A 23,163-nucleotide genomic window follows, 5' to 3' on the forward strand; every position below is an offset into this window, starting at 1 on the left:
CATTCGACACTCTTCGGCCAGTTCGATTGCATCAGTGAGGCCAATTAGATCCACGAGGTTGACGTCGGTGACCCCGCCATCTTCTACGACGGTTTGCATCGCTTTTCGCCGAGCGAAAGAAGAGTCTCGGCGTGCCTCTACCTCTACCTCCATTCCGCCCACCCCGGGCAAGTCTCTCTCCAAGTCGACACAGCCTCCGGCAAAGAAGAAGACGATGCCACCTCCTTCCTCTTCTCGACGGCCAAATACAGCCTCCTCGGCCACCTCGTCATCGAGGTCTTCGCCGATACAGAGGTGCCCGTAGAGCGACCAGAATCCCCTGAAATTTCAGTGGACACTGTGATTGAGGCGCCCGTTCGTCTTGTGACTGCCAGACAGGAGCTTTTCCCAACTGTGACAGCAGACAGGAGTTTTTCCCGACTGTGACGGACGGACAGGAGACACTCCCGGCGACGGGAACACCGGAAAGGGGTAGACAGACCACGAGGCTGGCGCGTGCCTTACAGTCTTCGGCATCTAAGCGCCCTCCGACCGCTCTGCCAGTGCAACCTGCACGGGACAATTCTTCATCCCCTCCCCCTCAGTCTGTGACAGCCGAGGAAGAGGAGGAAGATGGCGAGATACCAAGATCGGTCCACTCGGGCTCGGTACTATCTCTCGGGATCGAGAGATCACCTACTCACGAGGAATACGAGGTCGATCCGCCATCCCCTACAGACAATGTGCGCGCTTTTGCAGACCAAATGGCCCGCATGGCAGACACTCTAGGCCTAGAAGTAAAGCAAACTTCTAAAGCAGTGGCGGATCCAGTATTCAAAAGGGTGCAGTCAGAATCCCCGCCTGCTCCCCTCCTGCCTTTCCTACCCTACCTCCTCGAGGTCATTCAGAGTTCCTGGAAAATTCCTTCCTCCATCCCGCCCACATCTAAGAGGATCGAGGCATGGTACAGGACGGATGATGAGGGTTTGGAGTGGCTCAAGCACCACCCCGACCCAAACTCGGTAGTCGTGAAAGCTGCCCAGGCGTTTGGGAGGCAGTCGTCGACGCCTTCAGACCGAGAAGGAAAGAGGTTCAACGCCGTAGGCAGAAAACTTTACTCAGGCGCCCTCTTGTTGGCCAGGATGGCTAACTACGGCGCGTGCATGGGGGCATATCAACAAATACTTTGGGAAAAAGCAATGCCTTTCTTCCAGAGAATGTCGGAGGAAGATCGTACTGTCCTCTCCACTTTGGCCCAAGAAGCAAACTCTTTAGCGCATCACCAGATGCAAATGGCCAAACACACTGGAGATACCGCAGGAAAAAATGATCGCCCATGCGGTTGCCATTAGAAGACACACCTGGCTCCGCTTCTCCGGCCTTTCGACATCGTCAAGGCAGGTCATTGAAGACCTCCCCTTTGAGGGGACGGACGATAAACTTAAGTCAAATCAGGACTTCAAGATTTTGGCTACCAAATGCGGCATTGAAAATCAGCCCCAGGCACAAAGGACGAGGTGGTTTCAGTACAAGCGTCGGCACGGAGTCCCATACCGAACGACTCAGTACCGCCAGTCCTTTCGAACTCTGCAATCGTCCCAACAAACCCACCATCAACAATCCCAACAGCAGCAGAGACAGCAACCTCAACAGCAACGCTCGAGGTCTCGCCAACCATCGGGAGGTAACCAGGCCAGGCGCCGTGTTTGACGCCCTAATGGATGATACCGCCTACAAATCCGGTACCAATGCCGTTCCCATGCCCCTCCCATCGAACCCTGACCTCGATTCTCTATCCGGCCTCACACCATTTGGCGACCGCCTAACAAGATTCTTCCCTGCATCGCAAGATATCACCTCAGATGCATGGGTCTTGAAGGTTGTAAACGAAGGCTATGCGTTGGGAGTTCGAAGAACTTCCCCCAACAGGACAAATTGTCGATATCGAGCCATCTTCGGCAATTCTCTCAGAGGTCGATACCCTTCTTCTGAAAGGGGCCATTTCCCCCCTTCCGGACTGTCACAACGATCAGGACTTTTTCTCCAGATACTTTACTGTCCCCAAGTCGGATGGCTCCCTCCGTCCAATCCTCGATCTCAGGGACTTGAACTCTTTCATCAGACCCCGAAAGTTCAGAATGGTGACGGTATCGTCCATACTTCCCCTCCTCAGACTAGATTTCTTTGCGTCCGTCGACCTTCGAGATGCCTATTTCCATCTTTCAGTCAGAAAACACCACAGACATTTCCTGGCCTTCAGAGTAGCGGGACAGACTTATGTTTTCAACGTGCTCCCGTTCGGGCTCGTAACGGCACCGAGAACTTTCACCAAATGCATGTCGGTGGTCGCGGCAGCCCTCAGAAGAGAAAAAATCCGCATTTTTCCATACTTAGACGACTGGCAGCTGGCGGCTCACTCCCCGAGCCTACTATGACACCAGATTGTAAGAACACTTTCCCTTCTCGAAGATCTGGGTCTCCAACTAAACAGGGGAAAAATCCCACTTAGAGCCCACCACACGCATAAAGTTTATCGGCGCCATGTTTGATTCTCTGTCCCAGTCTGTCTACCTTCCAGAGGAAAGATTCAAAGCCCTACGCACCGAGACCCTCAGGGTCCTTCGGTCCCGCATGGTCCTGGCGAAACAGATACAAGTCCTCCTCGGGCATATGGCCTCCATAGTGATGCTGACCCCGTTGGCGAGACTCCGCTTCCGTCCCCTCCAAAGATGGTTCCTGGATTGCTTCAACCCGATGAGGGACAAGGCCTCAAAGCGTCTGGTGGTCCTGCAGTCGGTGAAAGAGTCTCTGAACTGTTGGACGGACTGTCACCATGTCTGCAGGGGCATTCCCTTCCATCCCGAGCCTCCAAGCTATCCCTGGAACTGGGAGTGGTGTGTAGCCAGGTCGGTGTCGATAACAGCCCTGCACCTCCCAGGCGAAACCAACACCGAGACGGATGCGCTTAGCAGAACTAGGTCAACCTCGCATGAATGGAGGCTGAACCCCCAAGAGCTGACCAAAATCTTCAACGACTGGGGACTTCCAGCCGCCGACCTCTTTGCATCGCCTCTGAATGCTCAACTGCCACAGTTTGGAGCCCGACTGGCTCCCGACACGGTAACGGGATACCTCGGGGACGCATTTCTTCTAGACTGGTCGAAGCACCTACTCTATCTCTTCCCACCCTTCCCACTCATCTCGAGGGTGATCGAGAGGATCCAGGTGGCGCAAGCCGACTGTATCCTGATTGCGCCAGAATGGCCACGACAACCGTGATTTCCAGTCCTCCTCCAGCTTTCCAGGGATCGTGTGTGACGCCTTCCGCTTCGACAGGATCTCCTCTCCAGGGAGGATGGCCAGCTGCTCCATCCCGACCTCTTATCCCTTCACCTCTCAGCGTGGAGGATCCAGTTCTGAGGGCACTCTGTCCAGGTGTCCTTCCTATTTTGGCTGCAGCTCACAAATTGGCGACGAAGAAGTGTTATTCGGCCTGCCTCGGCCGTTTCCAGGCTTTTCTTGCCGAGAGGGGAATCGATGATCCTCAACCCTCGATACCGTCGGTTCTCTTGTTCCTGTTGTACCTTACCGAGTGTGGACTTTCCTTGTCATCGTTGAAATCCCATCTGGCCACCATTTCGTGGCAGACTCAACAGAGAGGGAGTATCTCTCTTTTCAAAGACAGCTCGGTGAGATCCTTCCTGAAGGGGTTCAACAATCTCCATCCGCCAGTTCGTCCCCCTACTCCTGGGTGGAACCTCGACCTCGTGCTCGCGCAGTTCGTGCGACCTCCTTTTGAACCCCTGGCGACTGTGGACCTCCGGCTCCTTTCCTGGAAGGTGGCCTTTTTGGTGGCAATCACCTCAGCCCGCAGGCCGTCGGAACTGGCCGCGCTGAGGGTTGATTAACCTTATTTGATTTTCCATGCAGTTCTCCGCACGGATGTGTCGTTCCTCCCCAAGGTCGTATCCCCTTTCCATGTTAATGAAGACATTGTTCTCCCTTCCTTTTTTTAGTCTCCCTCTACCCCGGTAGAAAGGAGACTTCATCTACTCGACGTAAGGAGAGTGTTGTTGTTCTACAGGGACAGGACTTCCCAGTCTCGAAAGACTCAAAGACTTTTTGTGTCTTATGCCCAGGATAAACTGGGTCTTCCAATTTCTGCACAACGCCTCTCCCACTGGATCGCCTCGACCATCGAGCTGTGTTACCAGCTGGCTCGACAACACCCCCCGTCGGTTGTTCGGGCTCGATCAACCAGGGTGGTAGCAGCCTCCACTGCTTTTCTAAAGGGAATTTCCCTGGACGCTATTTGTAAAGCAGCCATTTGGAAAAATCCTCAGACGTTCGTGTCCCATTACAGACTAGACACCAGGAATAGACCTGACATGTCCTTTGGGAGGGCAGTTCTGGCGTCGTGTCCACCTTAATCTCCTTTGCTACCATGTTATACTACCGATACCGTGTGGTTTTCTTGGTCTCGGTACTGTGCGTTTTTTCTTTTTGCACTATTATGTTCTATTGTGACTACGGGTTGCTCTGATGGAGCTTGTCACTAAAGTTATTAAGATGTACTTGCACTTGTTCACAAGAAGGTTACACGGCCTGTCTGACAGGCGAATGTTTTCCTCTCTACCTTGAACGCGAGTTGCTTTCTGGACTCGCTATCGTGCCTTATACCATGTTTCTTTTGCACATGTTTATGTTACTGTTAAAGGTGCCCTCATCTTGATGAGTGTGTTTTTACTGTGAATCGGCCATCCACGTTTGGCCTGGGAGGATCACGTACTCCCGTATGTTTGCATGCCGTACCCTTCGTGTGAGAGAATACGGCTTATCGTTCTTGTTTGCAGTTAATAAAATTGTTTGGTCCCTTGATTTGATGGTCGGTTTGCCTTCTTCCCGCCTCCGGGACCTCAGCTTGCTAGTCTCCACAAGTGTGCATTCACAGAGACCACAAAGAAAAATGGTAGGTTACATACCTGTGACCATCTTTCTTCGAGTGGTGCTCTGTGAATTCACACTAACCTGCCCGGCCTCCCCGCAGGCAAACCTCCAATTTTTCTCGTTGCCTTTGCGGCGTAGGAATTGTGAGGGTACGCGCGGGGCGCCCTTTTATGCCCTGCCGGGGCTGGGCGGGGTTACCGCCAAAACTTAAAAAGTTTAAACTAGAGAAGTTTCCGTTGGAGCCCACGCAGGCGCAGTCTCTCCACAAGTGTGAATTCACAGAGCACCACTCGAAGAAAGATGGTCACAGGTATGTAACCTACCATTATTACTCACTATTTAACTACACACTATTTAACTACACTCACTATTTAACTACACACACTATTTAACTACGCACATGACACACTGATGGTGTCATGTGCCCCATCTTGAATTCCTTGGATGAGAAGGGATAGATAAGATAGCTCTGAGTAAGTGTCAGATGTTAGAATTTATAGGTGTTGCAGTCCAATTGTGAGCTATTACTTTCCTAAGTGGAAGATAATAATAACAACAACAACTTTATTTATATTCTGCCCTATCTCCTCAAGGGGACTCAGGGCGGATTCCAACAAACAAAAACAAACTTTCAATGCCTTGATACATTAGAGCTTAAAAAAACCCCATGGGTTCAGCATTTCAAAACTTTCTGAATTGAAATGGTGTTATAACCTGTAAAATAACTGGAGGATATTTGTAGTGGGAATTTGCATATGAGATTATTCAACTCTATGCAGTACTACTGGCACAAAGGAGGAAGTTGTATTATAGTTGGAATGGCCCAGTATACGAGTTTGGATCATATGATTTCAATGTTTTTATTAGATATTTTTAATTTTTATACTTCATGTCTAAATGTCCTATTATCTTAGGGTGAATTTGTCCTATTGTGTTTTTATGATTAGTCATATGCTGTTTGATTTATGATTTGGTTTATGTATGTAAGACATTGAATGTTGCCATTTTTTTTGTAAACCGCTTTGAGTCCTCTCTGTATATAAAGCAGTATATAAATAAATGAAGCAGTTTGCACACTGGTAGTGTTAGAAAAGGTGTAGCATAAAGTGCTTGGAAACTTTTCTCTGTTTCAAAAGTAATTTGCTATCTAATATATGGTCTCCTGATTCAGAAAACAATATCTGAAGTGTTCATGGCATCACATGTTCCCCAGTTCTTTGAATTCTGACCATATCATCGGCAGGAAGATTAGGGATGTGTAAATAGTGGGCATCCATATTTGCTTCCTACTAAGAGATTGTGAGGCTGTGGTATGAGTCCAGTTGGTAATTCCTGCAGATTTTTAAAATTTAAGACAGCATGTTGCTCTGGATAACTTTGAAATAAAGAGGGAGTCTTTTTGTTTTGTTGTTGTTGAAGGTGAATAATAGTGAAATTTTGAATTTCAAAATGGTTTAGATAATTTTCTTTTGTGCAGGATGTGGAAAAAACAAGTGATGAACCTGTTCCCAAGGTTGCAAGAAGGGGGAGAAAAAGAAAGGTACTAATTTCTCATTTGATTTATCGTGGAGCTATATTAATAAAAACAAAAGTGTAACTGGGGATATGCCGTTACTTAGCAGTGCCAAAAATGGAAGTCCTTTTGTATAATTTGCATATATCCATGAAACTCATATTTAAAGAGAATAATCCTACTTGAGAAATAATTATGTTTTATCTTGTCCCTCCTCCTAAACAAACCCGAGGCATAGTGAATTGAATCCATTGTCATCTTTCCACACCTAGGAGGACCCTTTTTGTGGACAAGAATTTTAATGAGCAGAAATGGAAAAATTGTCCTGATGAGCTAGAGCCATTGCTTCACATTTTTGTTCTATCCCAGACTGTTTAGAATGTATTTTCAGATAAGAGGGAGGATCTGTGGAAATGTCCTCCATTCTCTCTCCATAGGGAAATACTGGGAGCATCTTTTCATGAGCAGATTCCCATCCCGGCATCCAGCCAATGTATAGATTTTTCAGCACAAGATTGGCATTGCCCCATCTGCCCCAACATACTTTCTCCAGCTCCCAGAATTCCTAATCTTTAGACAAGCAGACGAGGGCTTCTGGGATTTGGAGTCCCAAGCACTTGGGAGAGCCACAGGTTGTACAGGCCTCTATTCAGATTATGTCTTGGTAAGATTATTTGCAATCTAAGAGATGCTGTATATAATTGTGGAGCATTTTAATGTCTTTCAGCCACCTAAATTAAGTCAAATTCATATGAAGTAACTGTTTTAATGCAGGCTGAAAAACAAGCAGAACTTGAAGAGGCAGCAGTGGCGGCAACCACAGTTGCAGTGGTTACAGTTCCAAAATCAAGCCCTAAAAGAGGAAGGCCAGCTGGTAAGATTCAGTTACTAAAGAGTTCCTTATTATTTAAACATCAAGGCTCATCTTTGTCTTTCAGTCCTATGCTTTCAAAATTAGCATTATTCAGGAGGGAGAATTCATGGACAACATCACACTGACATCAACTTTCTAGAAAGCCTCTTCTTAGACTTATGAACTTGGCAATTGTACTTGAACAGGAACTTTTGTTTCTTGATTTGTGGGATAATTCATTTTATGTAGCAAAATTTCAAAATCCTGCTAAATCAAATGTAAGCATTTTAAGGGGAATAAATTACTTCAATAGAGAAAGCACATAAGTTATAAAAGTGTTTGCTCTAAAACAGAGTTTCTTGAACTTTCCTACTCGCAATCCGTTTTGGTCCAGTACATTTTTATGTGGCCCCAGGTATATCGGTATATAAAACAGGTTTAAAAACCAAACATTGACTGTTAAAAAATCAGCATTTGCCAGCCTTGCTAAACAGGCTGAGTTTGCTTTTTATGAAGTACAGCTGAAGCATCTTCTGCAGAGTCCATGGTAAACACTACACAACAGATTCATGTAGATTTCTAAAACAGCCACTAGGTAGCATTCAGAAAACGTTTACTGTTGCCAAATTCTTTGCAATCCCAACATTGAGCTAAGGGCACCTCATTTGGGGTCAGGACCCACAGTTTAATAATAAGTAGTCCCTGGAACTTGGCAAGCTAGAGCTCTGCAATATATGCTTCAGCATATTGTTGTATGAGTATTTATCAGTCTGTTCTAGAACAGTATTATTCTAAGACCATTTCAGATTGTCAAAGCTACACATTCCCTAATAATGCCTTATACTCATGAGAGACAAAACTTAATATAAAAATAATTGTCCTTCCTGCTAAAATGAACATGATACCTCAGTTGAACATAATTTGTTTGGCAAATTCCTTGATTTTGCTAACAATAATATCCTAAATCCAATTGTTAGTTCCAACTCAAGTACACCCTTTAAATCAATGGGAATTTGATAAGCCTTATGAAAGCTAACTTGTTTATTTCGTAGATGTATTCAAGTTGGAACTGATGGATGGATTCAAGCCGTTTTGTAGGACTTGATTGTAAAAAGAATTTTTAGTGAAGCATTCTGTAGCCCTCAACATGGGCTTAGTTTAACATATGTCTTCTGTCAGGCCTCTCCCTTCTTGAATCTTGAGTGCCTCAATCAACAGATGGCAAAGAGCGACTCTTGAGATATTGCTGGATCTCAGCTCCCAGCAATACAATTGCCAGCATAGCCAATTATTCATTGCGGCCCAACAAGATTTGTAAGGCTGTGCTTTGCTCACTGCTGCTCTAAATGCTGCAGCTGAAATCCCATGTGGCAATAGAAGTAGCAACATAGAATCATAGAATAATCAGGTTGGAAGAGACCATATGGACCATCTAGTCCAACTCCCTGCCATGCAGGAAAAGCACAATCAAATCACCCCCAACAGATGGCCATCCAGTCTGTTTAAAAGTTTCCAAGGAAGGAGTTTCCACCGCACTCACAAGGCAGAGTGTTCGACCGTTGTAGTAGGACTTTTAGCTCTTCTTTTCTGCAACCTCTCCAGAATTTTTTAATCTCCTTCAGGTACTAATATAGCACCTTATGATCTCTGCTGGGATCATAAAATAATAGTGGACAAAACGTTTTGCTGCATAAAGATTTATCGGCATGAATATATAAAACTGAATGAACTAGCATTTTAAGGACAGAATCTAGTTGTCTTTAGGTGGGAAAATGGAAATCACACCATATTGGGTTTAATCACTTGTTTGCTTTGTAGTTAGTATTTCTGAGGAAAGAATTCAAATTTCAAATTGAGCTCTGGGGATTCATAATGCTACTCTAATTGCCTGTCTTGTCTCTTGATGATCAATTACATTTAAACTGATGTAGTGATATTTAATAAAACTATCTTTTTAATGAAATAGCTACTGAAGCGAAGATTCCAAAACCTAGAGGGCGACCAAAGTTGATAAAACCAACCGGTCCTCCTGAAAGCGACACGTAAGAGTTTTAAAGATTTTAATCAAGTAATCTTGAATCAAGTAATTTCTCTTGGAAAATTAACAGCACAATATTGCAGAAATTTCATAGATTATAAATACAGCAGCTAGCTATTTATGTGAGTGAACTAATCTGTCTTTATTTGATGGTGCAAGTGTATCCCTGGCGAACCTTTGTTCACCTTTATAACCTATCTTACATCAGTTTTTCAAAGCAAATTCCTGTATGCCTTCTGCTAAAGGCCTTTTCTGAATTTTTCAGTTTCTAAGTCAGCTGCATGCCATTGCAGAGAATCCTCTGGAACCATACAAGATTGCCTGATCTCTGGATCCTTGCCATTTTGGATTCCTTGTAAAAGTCAGTGCCAGGCTGAGTCCAGAAGGTGTTTGTTGTGTGAAGAATTACCAGCTGTCTTGAAGAAGGCAGCTGTGAAACCGTTTCTTAATTCTAGTCGGATTTTAAGTAGGGGCCACTTGAAAATACATCCCCTTTGAGGCCATGAGTATTAGAATTCAACTCCAGCCTGAATGTATAAAACTGGTAACCTGGTCATTTTCATTATGGCTTCAGGGCATAGTTTTAGTAAGAAAACTGCATGGATTATCCTGGTATCAGGAGAGTATCAGAAGCGGTGTGCATATTCTAAAATTCTGACCAATTTTCAATAGGGTATACTTTTGACTAGTCTGTCTGAGTTAGAAATTGAGAATACTGCATTTCCTTGACTCCTACTATGAAGGTCCAACTTCAAATACTGGAGCTGAGAAACTGTAGCTCGTCTCCTTGGGATGGCTGAGGCTAGTGCTTCAATTGCAACCCTTTGATCACTAGTATTGCAGTAGTTGTGCTTAAGACTGCTTTTGAAGATTCAGAGTAAAATTCAGAAACCAGGTTACTAACTAATATAAATTATGTCAAATACGTCTTGCCTATTCCTCATGGTCTCTACAATCCCACATGTGGATTCTATGCCCTCACACATATTTTGAGAAGCACCTTTTGTTCCATGGAGTGCTTTACTAATACAGGCAGTCCCCAAGTTATGAACAGGTTTGTTCTTAAGTTGAATTTGTAAGTAACAGGTACATTTTAAAATGTAACTCCAGAGATAGATGGATGGATGGATGGATAGATAAGCTTTGGATAGCATAGGGAAGGGTCACCACCCCAGTCGTGCTTCTTTTGCTGTTTTTACACCTATTCAGAAAATTTCACCTCACTTCTGTCCTTCTGAAAATTGGATTTTGGAAAACTTTGGTTTATTGTGGAATCAAGGATTGAGGATAAAGCTTCAGTTGAGACACCTTTTTCCCATAATAACTCTTCCAGGAACCAATTTCCCTTCAGAGGGGTAGATTTCTCTCACTTCCTGTTGTCTCATTCCTGTTCTTGACTATGAGTCATATGTAAATTGAATGTTTGTAACTGTGGGAACTGGCACCAGGTGATATGCATGTTGAAGGATTACCAATATGAAAAAGAGGGAATGAACTGAATGAGAAAATGGCAGTAGAGTATAATTTTTATATAGATTAAGCGACAGAAAATTCATCAGATGAACTTGCTGCACATTAAAGGGAAGGGGGTGAATGAGGTTACTTCCTCGAGGTTTGGGGAACGTCACCCACCTAACCTACACAGACCCAAAGTGTGACTGCAGTTGACCACTCATTTCTGGATATAACTGACAGAGCAACTAGTTAATGATAGCCCTACACTGCCTGGGACTTAAGTCCCTAAAGGATCATCTTTTATCACAGGAAATTCAATGTGTGCCTCCTGAAGGTCTTGGTCTGCAGCCTGCTAGCATGTGAAAAGTCTCACATTGCCCACCCATGTCAGAAGGCACTGGCTAAAAACTTTGTTCCTCAGTTGAGGCTCTCTGACATTTTCCCGACCACCACCACCTGGAATAAATTGACATGTGATCATAGGGAGGATCTTGTTTTCCATTAATTAATTTAATTTTGTTTCAAAGCCATTTCAATTAGTGGCATTCAGTTGAACTTGTGGAAACAAATTCAATTCTGGGTTACTGTGAGTTTTCCAAGCTGTATGGCCATGCTCCAGAAGCATTCCCTCCTGACGTTTCGCCCACATCTATGGCAGGCATCCTCAGAGGTTGAGAGGTATGTTGGAAACTTGGCAAGTTAAATTTATATATCTGGAATGTTGAGGGTGAAAGAAAGAACTCTAGTCTGTTTGAGGCGGGCGTGACAGTTGCAGTTGGCCACCTTGTCTGGAATTCCTGTTTTCTGAGTTGCTCCTTATTTACTGTCCTGATTTTAGAGTTTTCAGACAAGAAACAATCAGGGCCAGCTAACATCTCCTAACAAAGAATCCCCCAGGCTTTGAAGCTGCTAGGCCATTCAGTGCTAATCAAGGTGGCCAATTGCAACATTCACATCTGCCTCAAGCAGACAAAAATTCTGGACATTCCACGGATATATAAACTTCACTTGCCTAGTTTGCAACAGACCTCTCAACCTCTGAGAATGCCTGCCATAGATGTAGATGAAACGTCAGGAGAGAATGCTTTTGGAACATGGCCATACAGCGGAAAATTCACAGCAATCCAGTGATTCCGGCCACGAAAGCCTTCGACAACACAAATTCAATTCTGTGATAGTGTGCTATGTGAAGAAACAGTCCATTCTTTCTCTCTTGAAACTTGCACTGTAGAGTTACTTAGATAATATTAGGACAGGAATTAAAATATCTCTCTCTCCACTCACTTTTATATACTGTGCACGATCTGAAATACTCTTACCATGTCTCCTATTACCTGCCATTTTTCTAATCTATAAGATCCCAAATATTTTGAGTTTTCTTAGCATAGATTTCCATGAGCTCCTTGATCACTGGCCTGCTCCCTATCTTTTCCAGTTCTACAATATCCTTTTTTGAGACCCCATAACTGGTTCAGAATGAAGTATTTAAACCATTGATTTCTATAAAGGCATTATGATTCTTTCAGTTGGATTTTCCTTTCCTAACTAATTTTATCAGTGTAGAAGTTTAATATATTATATATGATGGGTGCAATCTGTTTTTGTGAAAACATATGTTGTTCTTGCATGCTGCTCTGTTCTGTGCCTGGGTGTTTATTTTCTGTTTGTGTTTTGTTAACTTAGTCATATGCTGCCCTGATAGCTTTGAGGAAAGCCAGCTTAAAAACAGTTGAAATATAATATGTACACAAGGCTCCATGTGCAGACTATATATTTTAAAACCATACTGCTTGGGAAATTGAGAATAGTGTTCTTTTGTCCCTGGGTGGTAAATCAGTGAACTATACACTCCTTATATCGAGGTACTATTTTGTGCAGTTAGCACCTCCATTTGTTCTTTGGTGTTATCACAAATTAACTGGTAACTCCATAGGCTTCATTAAAATGTTGTTTTGTGTGATAATCTCTTAGACGTCCCTGTAGAAGTTCACTTTCAAGGGACATTGTCATAGCAAAAGGGAGACTTTTGAGGTAACTAGACAATGAAAGAAAGTTTATTTTGTTTTGGGGATTTTTTTTAGTGTTGATGAGGAAGATAAGACCAAGCGAAAGGGAGTTGATGAAAAACTGCCTAAAAAACAGAAAAGAGATGAAGAGAGTCAACGGGAAGAAGAAGACAAAGTAAGAAAGGACCCAGAGAAAAAAGAAGGGAAAAAAGAAGTTGAGACGAAAAAGAAAACCACCACTAAAGTGGGATCAGCATCAGCCTCAGACTCTGAAGAAGATGGAGATGACCAGGAAGGGAGTAAGGTATGTGTACATCCCATTAGGCAGGGGATAATTCTTTTTCATGTATAACTATTAATTCTTTGGCTAGGTCTGTATTTTGTTAATAAAACAAAGTAGTAGTGCATGAGTGTAATCTTAGGCTGTTTTCAAGTTAAGAACAATAAACAAAGTAGTAAAAACTTCCAAGACCTAGTTGATCTTATGACAAAATGAGAAGACTGAATACTTGCATTTATGATGGAGGTTGAATTAATGACTAAGCATACTGAAGCAGACTCTGATCTCTTGAAATAGGAACATTTGGCTTTGTTATGTTGAGTGAAAACATGTGAATTGTTATCCTTATATCTGAGGATTTTAGGACACTGTGTGTCATCTCCCACCTTTCTTATAGCAATTCTACAAATTAGGTTAGGCTGAGTGATAGTCATTGATTGAAGGCTGAGGGTGGAGGAGTGGGTGGAAGAGAGAAAAGAGAAGCATTCAGTCTTCATGTTTTATCATAATGCAGGCTAGGGATTGGAAATATTTTTGGCTATTTTGCTCATAGTTTTAAAGCTAGAGTGGGGGAGTTGTTGCCGTCCAAGATCTCCAGCAAAATACACAGCATTTTCTGGCTGGGAACCCCCCAGCTATTGACTAGCTATGAGGGTACACCCCAGCACTTAACAGCAACTCAGTTTCCAGATGCCTTGAATGCATGTGATTTTTTTTCTGTGCTTAAGGAAATATAAGGGATCAACTGTATGAGCAAAATATTGTTATTATTTCTTTTATGAGCCTTACCTTCATGCATGATTTCTTATTAATTAAGCACTCATCTGAGTTAGATGTTGAACTAGATTGATCAAGGGCAGATAATAAAAATGTTGTATCCTTCTATTCAAAATTAATATGGAATAGAAGAAAAAAGGAAGAAATGTTCAAGGGCCCCATAGAAGGAATATTTTAAAAACCCAGCATGAGCGAGAAGGAGCAGAAAGAAAACGTAAACAGGAAGATCAGGTGGAAGGAGATTTGTGAGTATAAGTGTTGATATTGAATGTGATTACCTCATTTGAAATAAAAGGCCCTCGATACTTGAGGGAATGCCTCTTTCTTTCTTTGTGACTGTCCAGAAATTGAGATCTATTGGAGGAGCCCACTAGAAAAGGAAATAGATTATGGGAGGACATGGAAGAGGACCTTCTTCGCGGTGGCATCCTAGTTGTGGAATAACCTCCATTTCAAGGCTCGATCTGTGCCAAGATCAGTATCATTTAGTTGCCAAGTCAATAAAACTTGGCTTTTTGTTAAAGCCTTCAGGACTAATTGATTTCATCCAGGCTGCAAACCTGCAATGGCTGCATTATTTTTGAATGTTTCAACTGGTTTTAGATTGTATGATGTTTAGGATATTAAATTACGAGTTCTCGTTCATTGTTCTAAATTGATTTTATTGTAAGCCACCCTGAGGTCCTCAAACAGGTCAGGATATACGTATTTTCATAAATAAATAACATTCAACCATACTTTGTCTGATTGTCTTTTTGTTAAAAGATAATCAGATCTGGCAACGAAGAGCTCCTTGCAAATATATTTTTTACTTCCAAAGACTGGGGTAGTAGCTCAAGGTGATGTATATGTTGTGTTACAATACTCTGTTTATTAATAAATCTACATTGCTAAATAATTAATTAATGAACACTAATTGGGAATTGAAATTAATGTGAACAAGAAAAAGGAGAAAAATCTCATGGCATCATTAAAATAGTAATGTATTTTAATGTGAGTTTTTATAGATCACAATCTGTTTCCTCAGAATCATGGTGGAATTTAGTATTCAAGCATTTTACAAAAAAATGTGGTCTGAAAATTGAAGTGAAAAAGAAAAACTTTAAAGGAACAAAATAAAATAACCATGGAATTTTTAACACTGATCATAAACATTCTGGCATCCAAACTAAGACTGAGGCTGTTAATTGCCTCTACAAGGCTATAGTAATATATTTTGTTGTCAGGAAGGTTTGTTCAAATGTATACTCTTTTTTTTGTTAAGAAAAAAATGGAACTATACACACCACTAGTTAATTAGCTTATTCATATATGTAGACTCTTAAGATCTCATTGGCTGTGTTCAGGTCATTGTTACTAGACTTAATTTGTGGGCATCTAGTTTCTTTGGGATGTCCTCTGCCTTCTCCAAAAACAAAAAACAGAGGTTGGTTTCTTTCTGGAAGAGATGTCACCTCACGGTTTTCGTCCTCTCGTCAGCAGAGAAGACAAATGCGAGACTCTTTCAAAAAAAGGGGGGGGGGTAGAAAAGGAAACAGATGCAGGGGGAAAAAAGAGTAGTAGAAGAAGCATTTTCCATCTTGCGTTTTGTGCCTTCAAGTCATTTCTGATTTCATGGGATTTTCTTGAAAAGATTTGTTCAAAAGGGATTTGCCATTGCCTTCCTCTAAAGCTGAAAGAGAATTACTTTCCATGACTGAGCTCTCCAGTGTTATCACTGAATGCTCAAACCACTACAGCACACTGGCATGTTGTACTTCCCATTTGTTCTCTGCATGCCTAGCCCCACGGTTTTGCTGCCACCCCAAATAAGTCCCCAGTTCCATTGAGAGCCAGCATGGCACCATCTGAACCAAGGCTGTCTACAGATGTTATCTTTGACTGAACAGATATTGGCAGCTCCTACACACACACACACCAGTAGCCTAGAGGAGGCTGACATGACCACAGCAGCTAGGAGAAAGGTGTGAGATGACCCCCATAAAAGAGAAGATATATACAGAATTGCTGGGAACAATTATCCAGAGGTTGGGGGTCTGTTGTCACCAACATACTCCTGATATCAACATGCATTCCTCCTATATTTGTGTTTTGAGTACTTCTTCAGTGTCTGTTGTCAATAACTGAACCCCTTTGGGAAGATTTTCCTGGGGTTTTTTTTTGGGGTTTTTTTTTGTGGAAATGTGGGGGGAAAGCCCCTTTGGTGGAGAAGAACAACAGAAGCTCTAAAACCATACATACATCTTGAAGCTTTAAGTGAGCTAATGGTTCAGTCTACCTGAAATATTAAATCTGGATGCCACCACAGAGAAATTCACTATCACAGGGAAATCAAGAAAGTGGGCTTTGCCCTTGTGGATAACTAAGACACAAAACTGCCTCTTCCTTTCTGCCATGAAGTTGTTTTCAATGTATAGTTGAAACCAGCCAAGGAGAGACCCAACATGACTGCCGTAGCATGTTCTACAAGCTGCCTGAGACAGTTCTGATTTCAAAGGTCTTTCTGCACTCAATATTGACCTACTTACCAACTAGAAATTTCCGTCAAAAAATAAACCTCCAAAAAGCTGTTTTGTCTTATTACGTCTTAACACTTTAAAAAGAGAATCATTCACATCATTGAGTAAAATGGGGAAAGGCAAGGGTTTAGTCTGTCCTAGGTGGACATAAAAAAAGCATCAACCTCCCTAATCTCTCCACTGTGGCACCACTTGGCCTTTGAATGCCTGGGTGGTGGCGGAGGCTGCCACAAACAATTGATTTCCTGCAGTGACATGGTGTTTTCCTCTGTAGAATGCCATGGGTCACATTCAAATTATACATGGAGTCGACTTATCCATGAGTATGTACAATAGTTCTAACTTCAATCAATATTCACATCTTTCTTATAATTTGAGTATTTTCATTGTTCTACCCCCTGGAGCAGTGGACAAACAAACCTGTCTCTTTTTGTGTGTGATGGCACTTTGGATGTTTGGAGTTTTCTATTGCACCGTATCTTCTGTTCTCCAAACTAAACACTTTATGTATTGTTGTTCTTGGGGCTTTTGCCCAGACCCCTAACATATTAGTTGCTTTCTGGAAAGGTTCAGTGTTTTCAATAATTTTCTTAAAGTAATGATCACAGACTGTTCAATGATCTCATCTTCAACCTTATCTGGTTTTGATGAGAAGCTCATAGATTCTTTTTTATTTGGGAACATCTGCTCAGCTCTATTCCGCAGGAGCCTCAAGTGTTTTCCAAGAGCTATGAAATAGAGATGGAAGCTCTCAAAATAAATTGGCAAATTCCTTTTCTGTTCCTGAATGCAATTCATCTGGACCTTGAGACCTGGATTCTATTAAAATAATGATGTGTTCCTGTGCTGTCTCTTTGTCTGCCTTGAATTGCAGGTCCCTTTCTCCATTTTTTCTGTAATTTACTCGGCTGAATGCTTTCGTACTTTTTGTACTCCATCCTGTGTGGGCTGTTGATGTAGAGTATACCCGTATCTTTGGATAGGATGTTATTTTCTAGGGGGTTATGGATAAGTCATGACTTACTCAGAAAGTGAGCATGGAATATTACTGGTATATGACCTGAACATTAAATCCTTTTATCCAGATCCCCTCAACAGTGGTGATATAAAAACCTGAAAGACTAAGTCTTCCTGGCTGGTTCATGTATTTTGGGTAGCAAAGGAGAGGTGCTAAGTTGAGGCCCCTTTGATATGTTGATGCGGCTTTGGTCCAATACATCGAGTTAAGTTAAAGCTGTCCTTTGTGGATCACCAGTGATATTAATGCAGTTGTCATTTCTTGTGTCTTGATTCATTTCAATACCACTGCATAACCACACCATTTTGCACATGTACCAAAGCTTGATCATTGTACTCCATCATGAATCTGAGAAAGTGGATTCTAATTCACAGTGCTTACTGAAATAAATCTGTTAAGTCTTGGAAGTGCCCCAAGTTTTCTGTTCGTTTTAATATTAAATACTTTTGGGAAGTTACTATAATGAGCAAAAACATAAATTAAGCTCTTTTTCCTGAACCATTTTTTTTCCATATTGGATCCTAGGCCAGAAGGGAACAGGAGAAATGGGTAGAAACTTTTCAGTATTGAGAATTTAAATCATGGTGCACACACAAATCATATCAGGAATATTTTTTTTACTAATTTCTTGTTCTATTTCACAAATTATGTAAAACTTTAACATCTATGATTTACCTCCTAGTTTTTTTAGCTCAGATATGCTAAACCAGTTACTGTATGATTCTGAAACAAAATGACATAAAAATAACTTCAATTAAATTTATTTGCTTTATTTCTATACCGCATTTTTCAGCCCAAACAGGCGACTCAATGCGGTTTAAGCCTAAATTGAAGTTAACTAAACAATTTTATTTTTTTTACTCCTTGATATGTGACACATTTATCGGCATAAATGGTGAGATCATGAAATAAGCCGACAATGCAGTAAGGGACTATTAGAAGGAAGGCAAAATTCCAATTTAAGTCATTTCCAAAATTTTAATTTCATATTAAATTAACAAAATTTAAAGACAGCAAGCATATCTGGTGAATTTTGCACACAAAGTGGGTTTTTTTTTAAAATTATCAGGTTCTTTATACTTTGAATTCTGCATTGTTTACTGTGTATCATAGGATACCATTTCATAATTTGATAAACTATAATAAGTTGTTGAAAACTTTTGAAAGGCAAAACAAGGAAGAAAGCAAGAAACCAGAAGCTAAGAAGATGGAGAAAAAAAGAGGTCAGTAGTCAAAATCTGCCTAAAAATATTTTCTGTAATTAACTGTCTATATTGAAATGTCACAACATATAGGAATTCAAGGGAATTCCATCATATTAGGGACAAACCAGTGTGCCTGTGTGTGCTGTGTACTGTCTCCTGTTTGTAAAAAGTAGAAAGTAGTGCCTAAACAAATCACAGAATTCTGCTCCTTGGCTACTTTGGCTGCTTCTCCTGATTAGCTTGAGAAAGAAACCCAATTTCTCTTACTTTAGAGTAAATATTTTCTCACCTATCGAGAGGGAGGTAAGCCAGAGAGTTTCTTGAGGTTTGCACATCATAACAAATAAGCGAAGCTCCATTTAGCAATTCTTGCTGCAAATGGGAATGAGAGGCAGGTTACATGAATATGTTGCTTATCCACAATAAGGTAAAATTGTGAATTTTGCTAACATGGATCAGCCAAGAGTCATTTCCTGGAGAAGGGGAAGCACCAGTGCCAACCTGGGGCCTTCTGCTCCTGGCCAGTGCCACAATTTCCCCATCCAGGCATTCAAAGAGTCAGAAGCAGCACCATAGCAGAAAGTAGAGAGGGTTAGTGCTGCTTTTAGGGTTTCCTGGGAAGACTAATCTTGCATTTCACCACTCAATTCCTTTTTTGCGAAGAGTTAACATACAGTACTTAGATTGACATTTGGATTATCAGTCAATCTTAAAGTTTTTGGAGGGTTGGTTTTTCAACTAAAATTATTACTTATATTTGAGTATACAGGCAGTCCCCAAGTTACAAATATATGACTTACATATATGTAATTGAACATAGGAATGGTACAAGGATTATGAGAACGGATTCTGTTTTGTTATTGAGGCGTTATGATATAATGATTGTTGATTTTGTCTGTTGTGTATGATGTGTTTTAATTGCTTAGGATATTGTTGTGATAACTTGTATTGTGTAAACCGCATTGAGTCGCCTAATTAGGCTGAAAAATGCGGTATAGAAATAAAGCAAATAAATAAATAAATAAATATGTAAGTCTTACATATATGACTCCGAGTTACACGGGGGTGAAAGAACAAGAAGTGAGAGGAAATCTAGCCCCAGGAAGGGAAATATACTCGTGTAAGAAATTTTATCACCACTTTATCAACACAAAATTTGAAAATTTAATTGTCATGGGATAGAAAGTGAAATGCAATCTTCTGAACAGGTGCACAGATTGCAAAAGAAACATTACAGAGCTATTAACTCTTCCATATGTTATCCAAAATGTAAATACATCCAACTCATAGTTACATAGTTTACATCCAACTCATAGTTAAGAATAGGGTTGAGACAACAGGAAGTGAGAGGAATCTACCCCTTGGAAGGGGAATTCACTCTTGAAAGAGTTATTATCATGGGGAAAAGATGTCTCCACAGAAGCTTCATCACAAATCCTTGTTTCCACAACAAGCCCCAATTTTCAAAATCCAATTATCACAGGGACAGAAAGTGAGGTGAACTCTTCTGAACAGTGGCACAGGCAGCAAAGCAAACACCACCTTCCCTATGCTATCCAAAACGGAATGTATTATATATGAGAATGGTACACTTTAAAATGTACCTGTTACAACTTAAATACAAATTCAACTTAAGAACAAACCTACAGAACCTGTCTTTACTGCCTGTATAAAGTAAGTTTTTCAAATGACTGCTTTGCGCCCATCGGTTTTAATAAAATTTAATATTTTTTAAATAGAATGAATAAACAATTGGCATCTGGATTTCAGCCATCTTATTCTGCTTAATAATATTTTAGGAGAGTCAGAATAATGCACTTAATTTACTCGTTTCTTGTATTATCACTTTTGTATTCCTTCCATTATTTACGCTATAATCGTGAAAAAAATTATATCCCAATGAATTCTATGTTCAATATTTTAAAGCGTTTGTTTTAATATTTAGAAACATCAATGGATTCTAGACTTCAAAGGATACATGCAGAAATCAAAAACTCACTCCAAATTGACCATCTTGTAAGTATACTGTGTTAACCATTAATTTCCTGCGGGAAAGGGAATAAATTTTCCTGCAAAACAATTTCTAGTTTTGTCTTGCTGGTGATCTAATGGCCATTTCCCAAGTTTATAGTATCTTTGGGTGTTTACATGTTAATTGAAATTAAATTGTTTGAAAAAATTATAGAAATAAGCACAAGTACTGACCCTTAATATTTGTCATTATCTGTTAAACTAGATACTTGTGTGACTTCAAGTTATGTCTAACTTAATGCGATCCTAAGGCAAATCTATCACAAGGTTTTCTTGGAAAGATTTCATCAGAGAGAGTTTGCCGTTGCTTCCTTTTGAGAGTGTAACTTGGCCAAGGGCACCTATTGGATTTTAGGGCAAATTGGGGATTTTAACTCTGTTCTCCAGATTTATAATCTATTGCTCAAACCATAACACTACACAGGCTTTCAATTGGAACTGCCAGCAAGCTTTTTCTAAGCAGTCCTGTATACTGGTTACAGATTGATTATTTTAGAATTCTGGATAAGGGACACTCAACCTGTACTTTAAGACATGTTCCTTATTAGATTATTGTTTTTGTTAAATAGATGAGGTTTAATTTCTAGACGAGAACGTCATAGTATCATAGCGTTGGAAGAGACCTTGTGGGCCATCCAGTCCAACCCCCTGCCAATAAGCAGGAATATTGCATTAAAATCACCCCTGACAGATGGCCATCCAGCCTCTGCTTAAAAGCTTCCAAAGAAGGTGCCTCCACCACAGTCTGGGGCAGAGAGTTCCACTGCTGAACAGCTCTCACAGTTAGGAAGTTCTTCCTAAAGTTCAGGTGGAATCTCCTTTCCTGTAGTTTGAAGCCATTGTTCTGTGTCCTAGTCTCCAGGGTAGCAGAAAACAAGCCTGCTCCCTCCTCCCTATGACTTCCCCTCACATATTGATACATGGCCATCATGTCTCCTTTCAGCCTTCTCTTCTGCAGGCTAAACATGCCCAGCTCTTTCAGCCACTCCTCATAGGGCTTGTTCTCCAAACCCTTGATCATTTTAGTCACCCTCCTCTGGACACATTCCAGCTTGTCAACATCTTCTTTCAATTGCGGTGCCCAGAATTGTACACAGTGTTATTCCAGGTGTGGTCTGACCAAGGCAGAATAGAGGGGTAGCATGACTTCCCTGGATCTAGACACTAGACTCCTCTTTATGCAGGTCAAAATCCCTTTGGCTTTTTTAGCTGCCGCATCACATTGTTGGCTCATGTTTAACTTGTTGTCTATGAAGATTCCAAGATCTTCTTCACACATACTGCTGTTGAAGTCATAGAAGAAAAGGATAGCTGTGTAGGTACATTTCTTCTAAAAATAGATTTTCTCCCAGGTTTTGAAAATTTTCTTTAGTTGCAATCCACTCATTCCTTTTGGAAGTCTTAATATTTGACAACGTCAAATTGTGGATTGGCCTGTACAATGTATTTGCATACTGTTCGCAGGGCTTGAATATTGTACACATAAATTCAGTAACATGACTAAAAATTCCACCATGCATCATTTTAATAATAAAATAATTTACTATTTACAGTGCTTAATGTACTCAGATAAGCAATAGTCCATTTTCTGGATTGTATAGGAAATCAGGTCAGATAGAAATTTTTGAACCATTGGAGCATACAGTGAAACTGTGAAATGACATTGTAGCCCTGTCTGTTTTAACTGCAAGAAGCATAACACATTATGTCCAAAACATGGTGGTTCTCCCCCCCCCCCCCCCATGTAAATGTTTTGTGGTTTGTTTTATTAGAATGTAAACAGATGTATTGAAGCTTTGGATGAGCTTGCTTCTCTTCAAGTAACCATGCAACAGGCTCAGAAGCATGCTGAAATGATTTCAACACTTAAGAAAGTAAGTAGTGGCTCTTCGTAATGTAAAGTATATAATAAAATCTCAGTTTCATATTTGATAAAACGTACATCGTAAGATGGAGGCTTATAATCTGCAGACAGACCACCAAAAGCCACTTTTGTACCTCGGATTTTTTAAAATCTACAAATGTTCTTCTGATTCTCCTTCCAATCAAGCATCAACTATTTTAGAAGCATTTTTGCAAAATCAAGTAGCCACGCCTGGTTTCTTTTGTTCCTAATTTCCGAATGTTTGTGGTTGCTCACCGCTCCTTCTGTGTCTGAAACATTTTATTAATGAACTAGGATGTAGTGCAGTTAATGGAAAGCATCTCAGAGATAATAGGTAAAGTAAAGTGGATTGTTTTTATTAGAGATCAGGATGCTTTGAACAGATATGCAGACAGACTCTTCTCCCCCTTATCTTTTCAGATACGGAAGTTCAAAGTCAGCCAAGTTGTTATGGAAAAAGCAACCATGCTCTACAACAAATTTAAGACTATGTTTCTTGTTGGAGAAGGAGATTCTGTTCTTTCTCAAGTGTTGAATAAGTCACTGGCTGAGCAGAAGCAGCACGAGGAAGCAAACAAAACCAAAGAGCAGTGGAAGAAGGTACCAAACAAGAAAACTGAGAAGGAGAGAGAGCAAGCAGGTACTTGCAGGGTGCAG

General features: G+C 41.1%; 1 protein-coding gene across 5 annotated transcripts in view; it reads left to right on the top strand.

Moving 5' to 3' along the window:
* Nucleotides 1-23,163, top strand: part of PSIP1 (PC4 and SRSF1 interacting protein 1) — a 41,330-nt gene that overhangs the window by 13,556 nt on the left and 4,611 nt on the right. For 4 of the 5 annotated variants that reach the window (XM_060762413.2, XM_060762411.2, XM_060762412.2 and 1 more), the window contains exons 7-15: nucleotides 6,404-6,466; nucleotides 7,214-7,313; nucleotides 9,259-9,334; nucleotides 12,867-13,095; nucleotides 13,978-14,093; nucleotides 18,553-18,608; nucleotides 20,536-20,606; nucleotides 22,394-22,495; nucleotides 22,927-23,146. In XM_060762413.2, coding sequence (XP_060618396.2) covers nucleotides 6,404-6,466; nucleotides 7,214-7,313; nucleotides 9,259-9,334; nucleotides 12,867-13,095; nucleotides 13,978-14,093; nucleotides 18,553-18,608; nucleotides 20,536-20,606; nucleotides 22,394-22,495; nucleotides 22,927-23,146 — 1,033 coding nt within the window. Of the gene's footprint in view, nucleotides 1-6,403; nucleotides 6,467-7,213; nucleotides 7,314-9,258; nucleotides 9,335-12,866; nucleotides 13,096-13,977; nucleotides 14,094-14,192; nucleotides 14,586-18,552; nucleotides 18,609-20,535; nucleotides 20,607-22,393; nucleotides 22,496-22,926; nucleotides 23,147-23,163 lie in introns of those variants that run through there. The other variant, XM_067464375.1, reaches the window with a different exon arrangement.

Source organism: Anolis sagrei, chromosome 2 (assembly GCF_037176765.1).
Source record: "Anolis sagrei isolate rAnoSag1 chromosome 2, rAnoSag1.mat, whole genome shotgun sequence".
NCBI classification, from domain to species: domain Eukaryota; kingdom Metazoa; phylum Chordata; class Lepidosauria; order Squamata; family Dactyloidae; genus Anolis; species Anolis sagrei.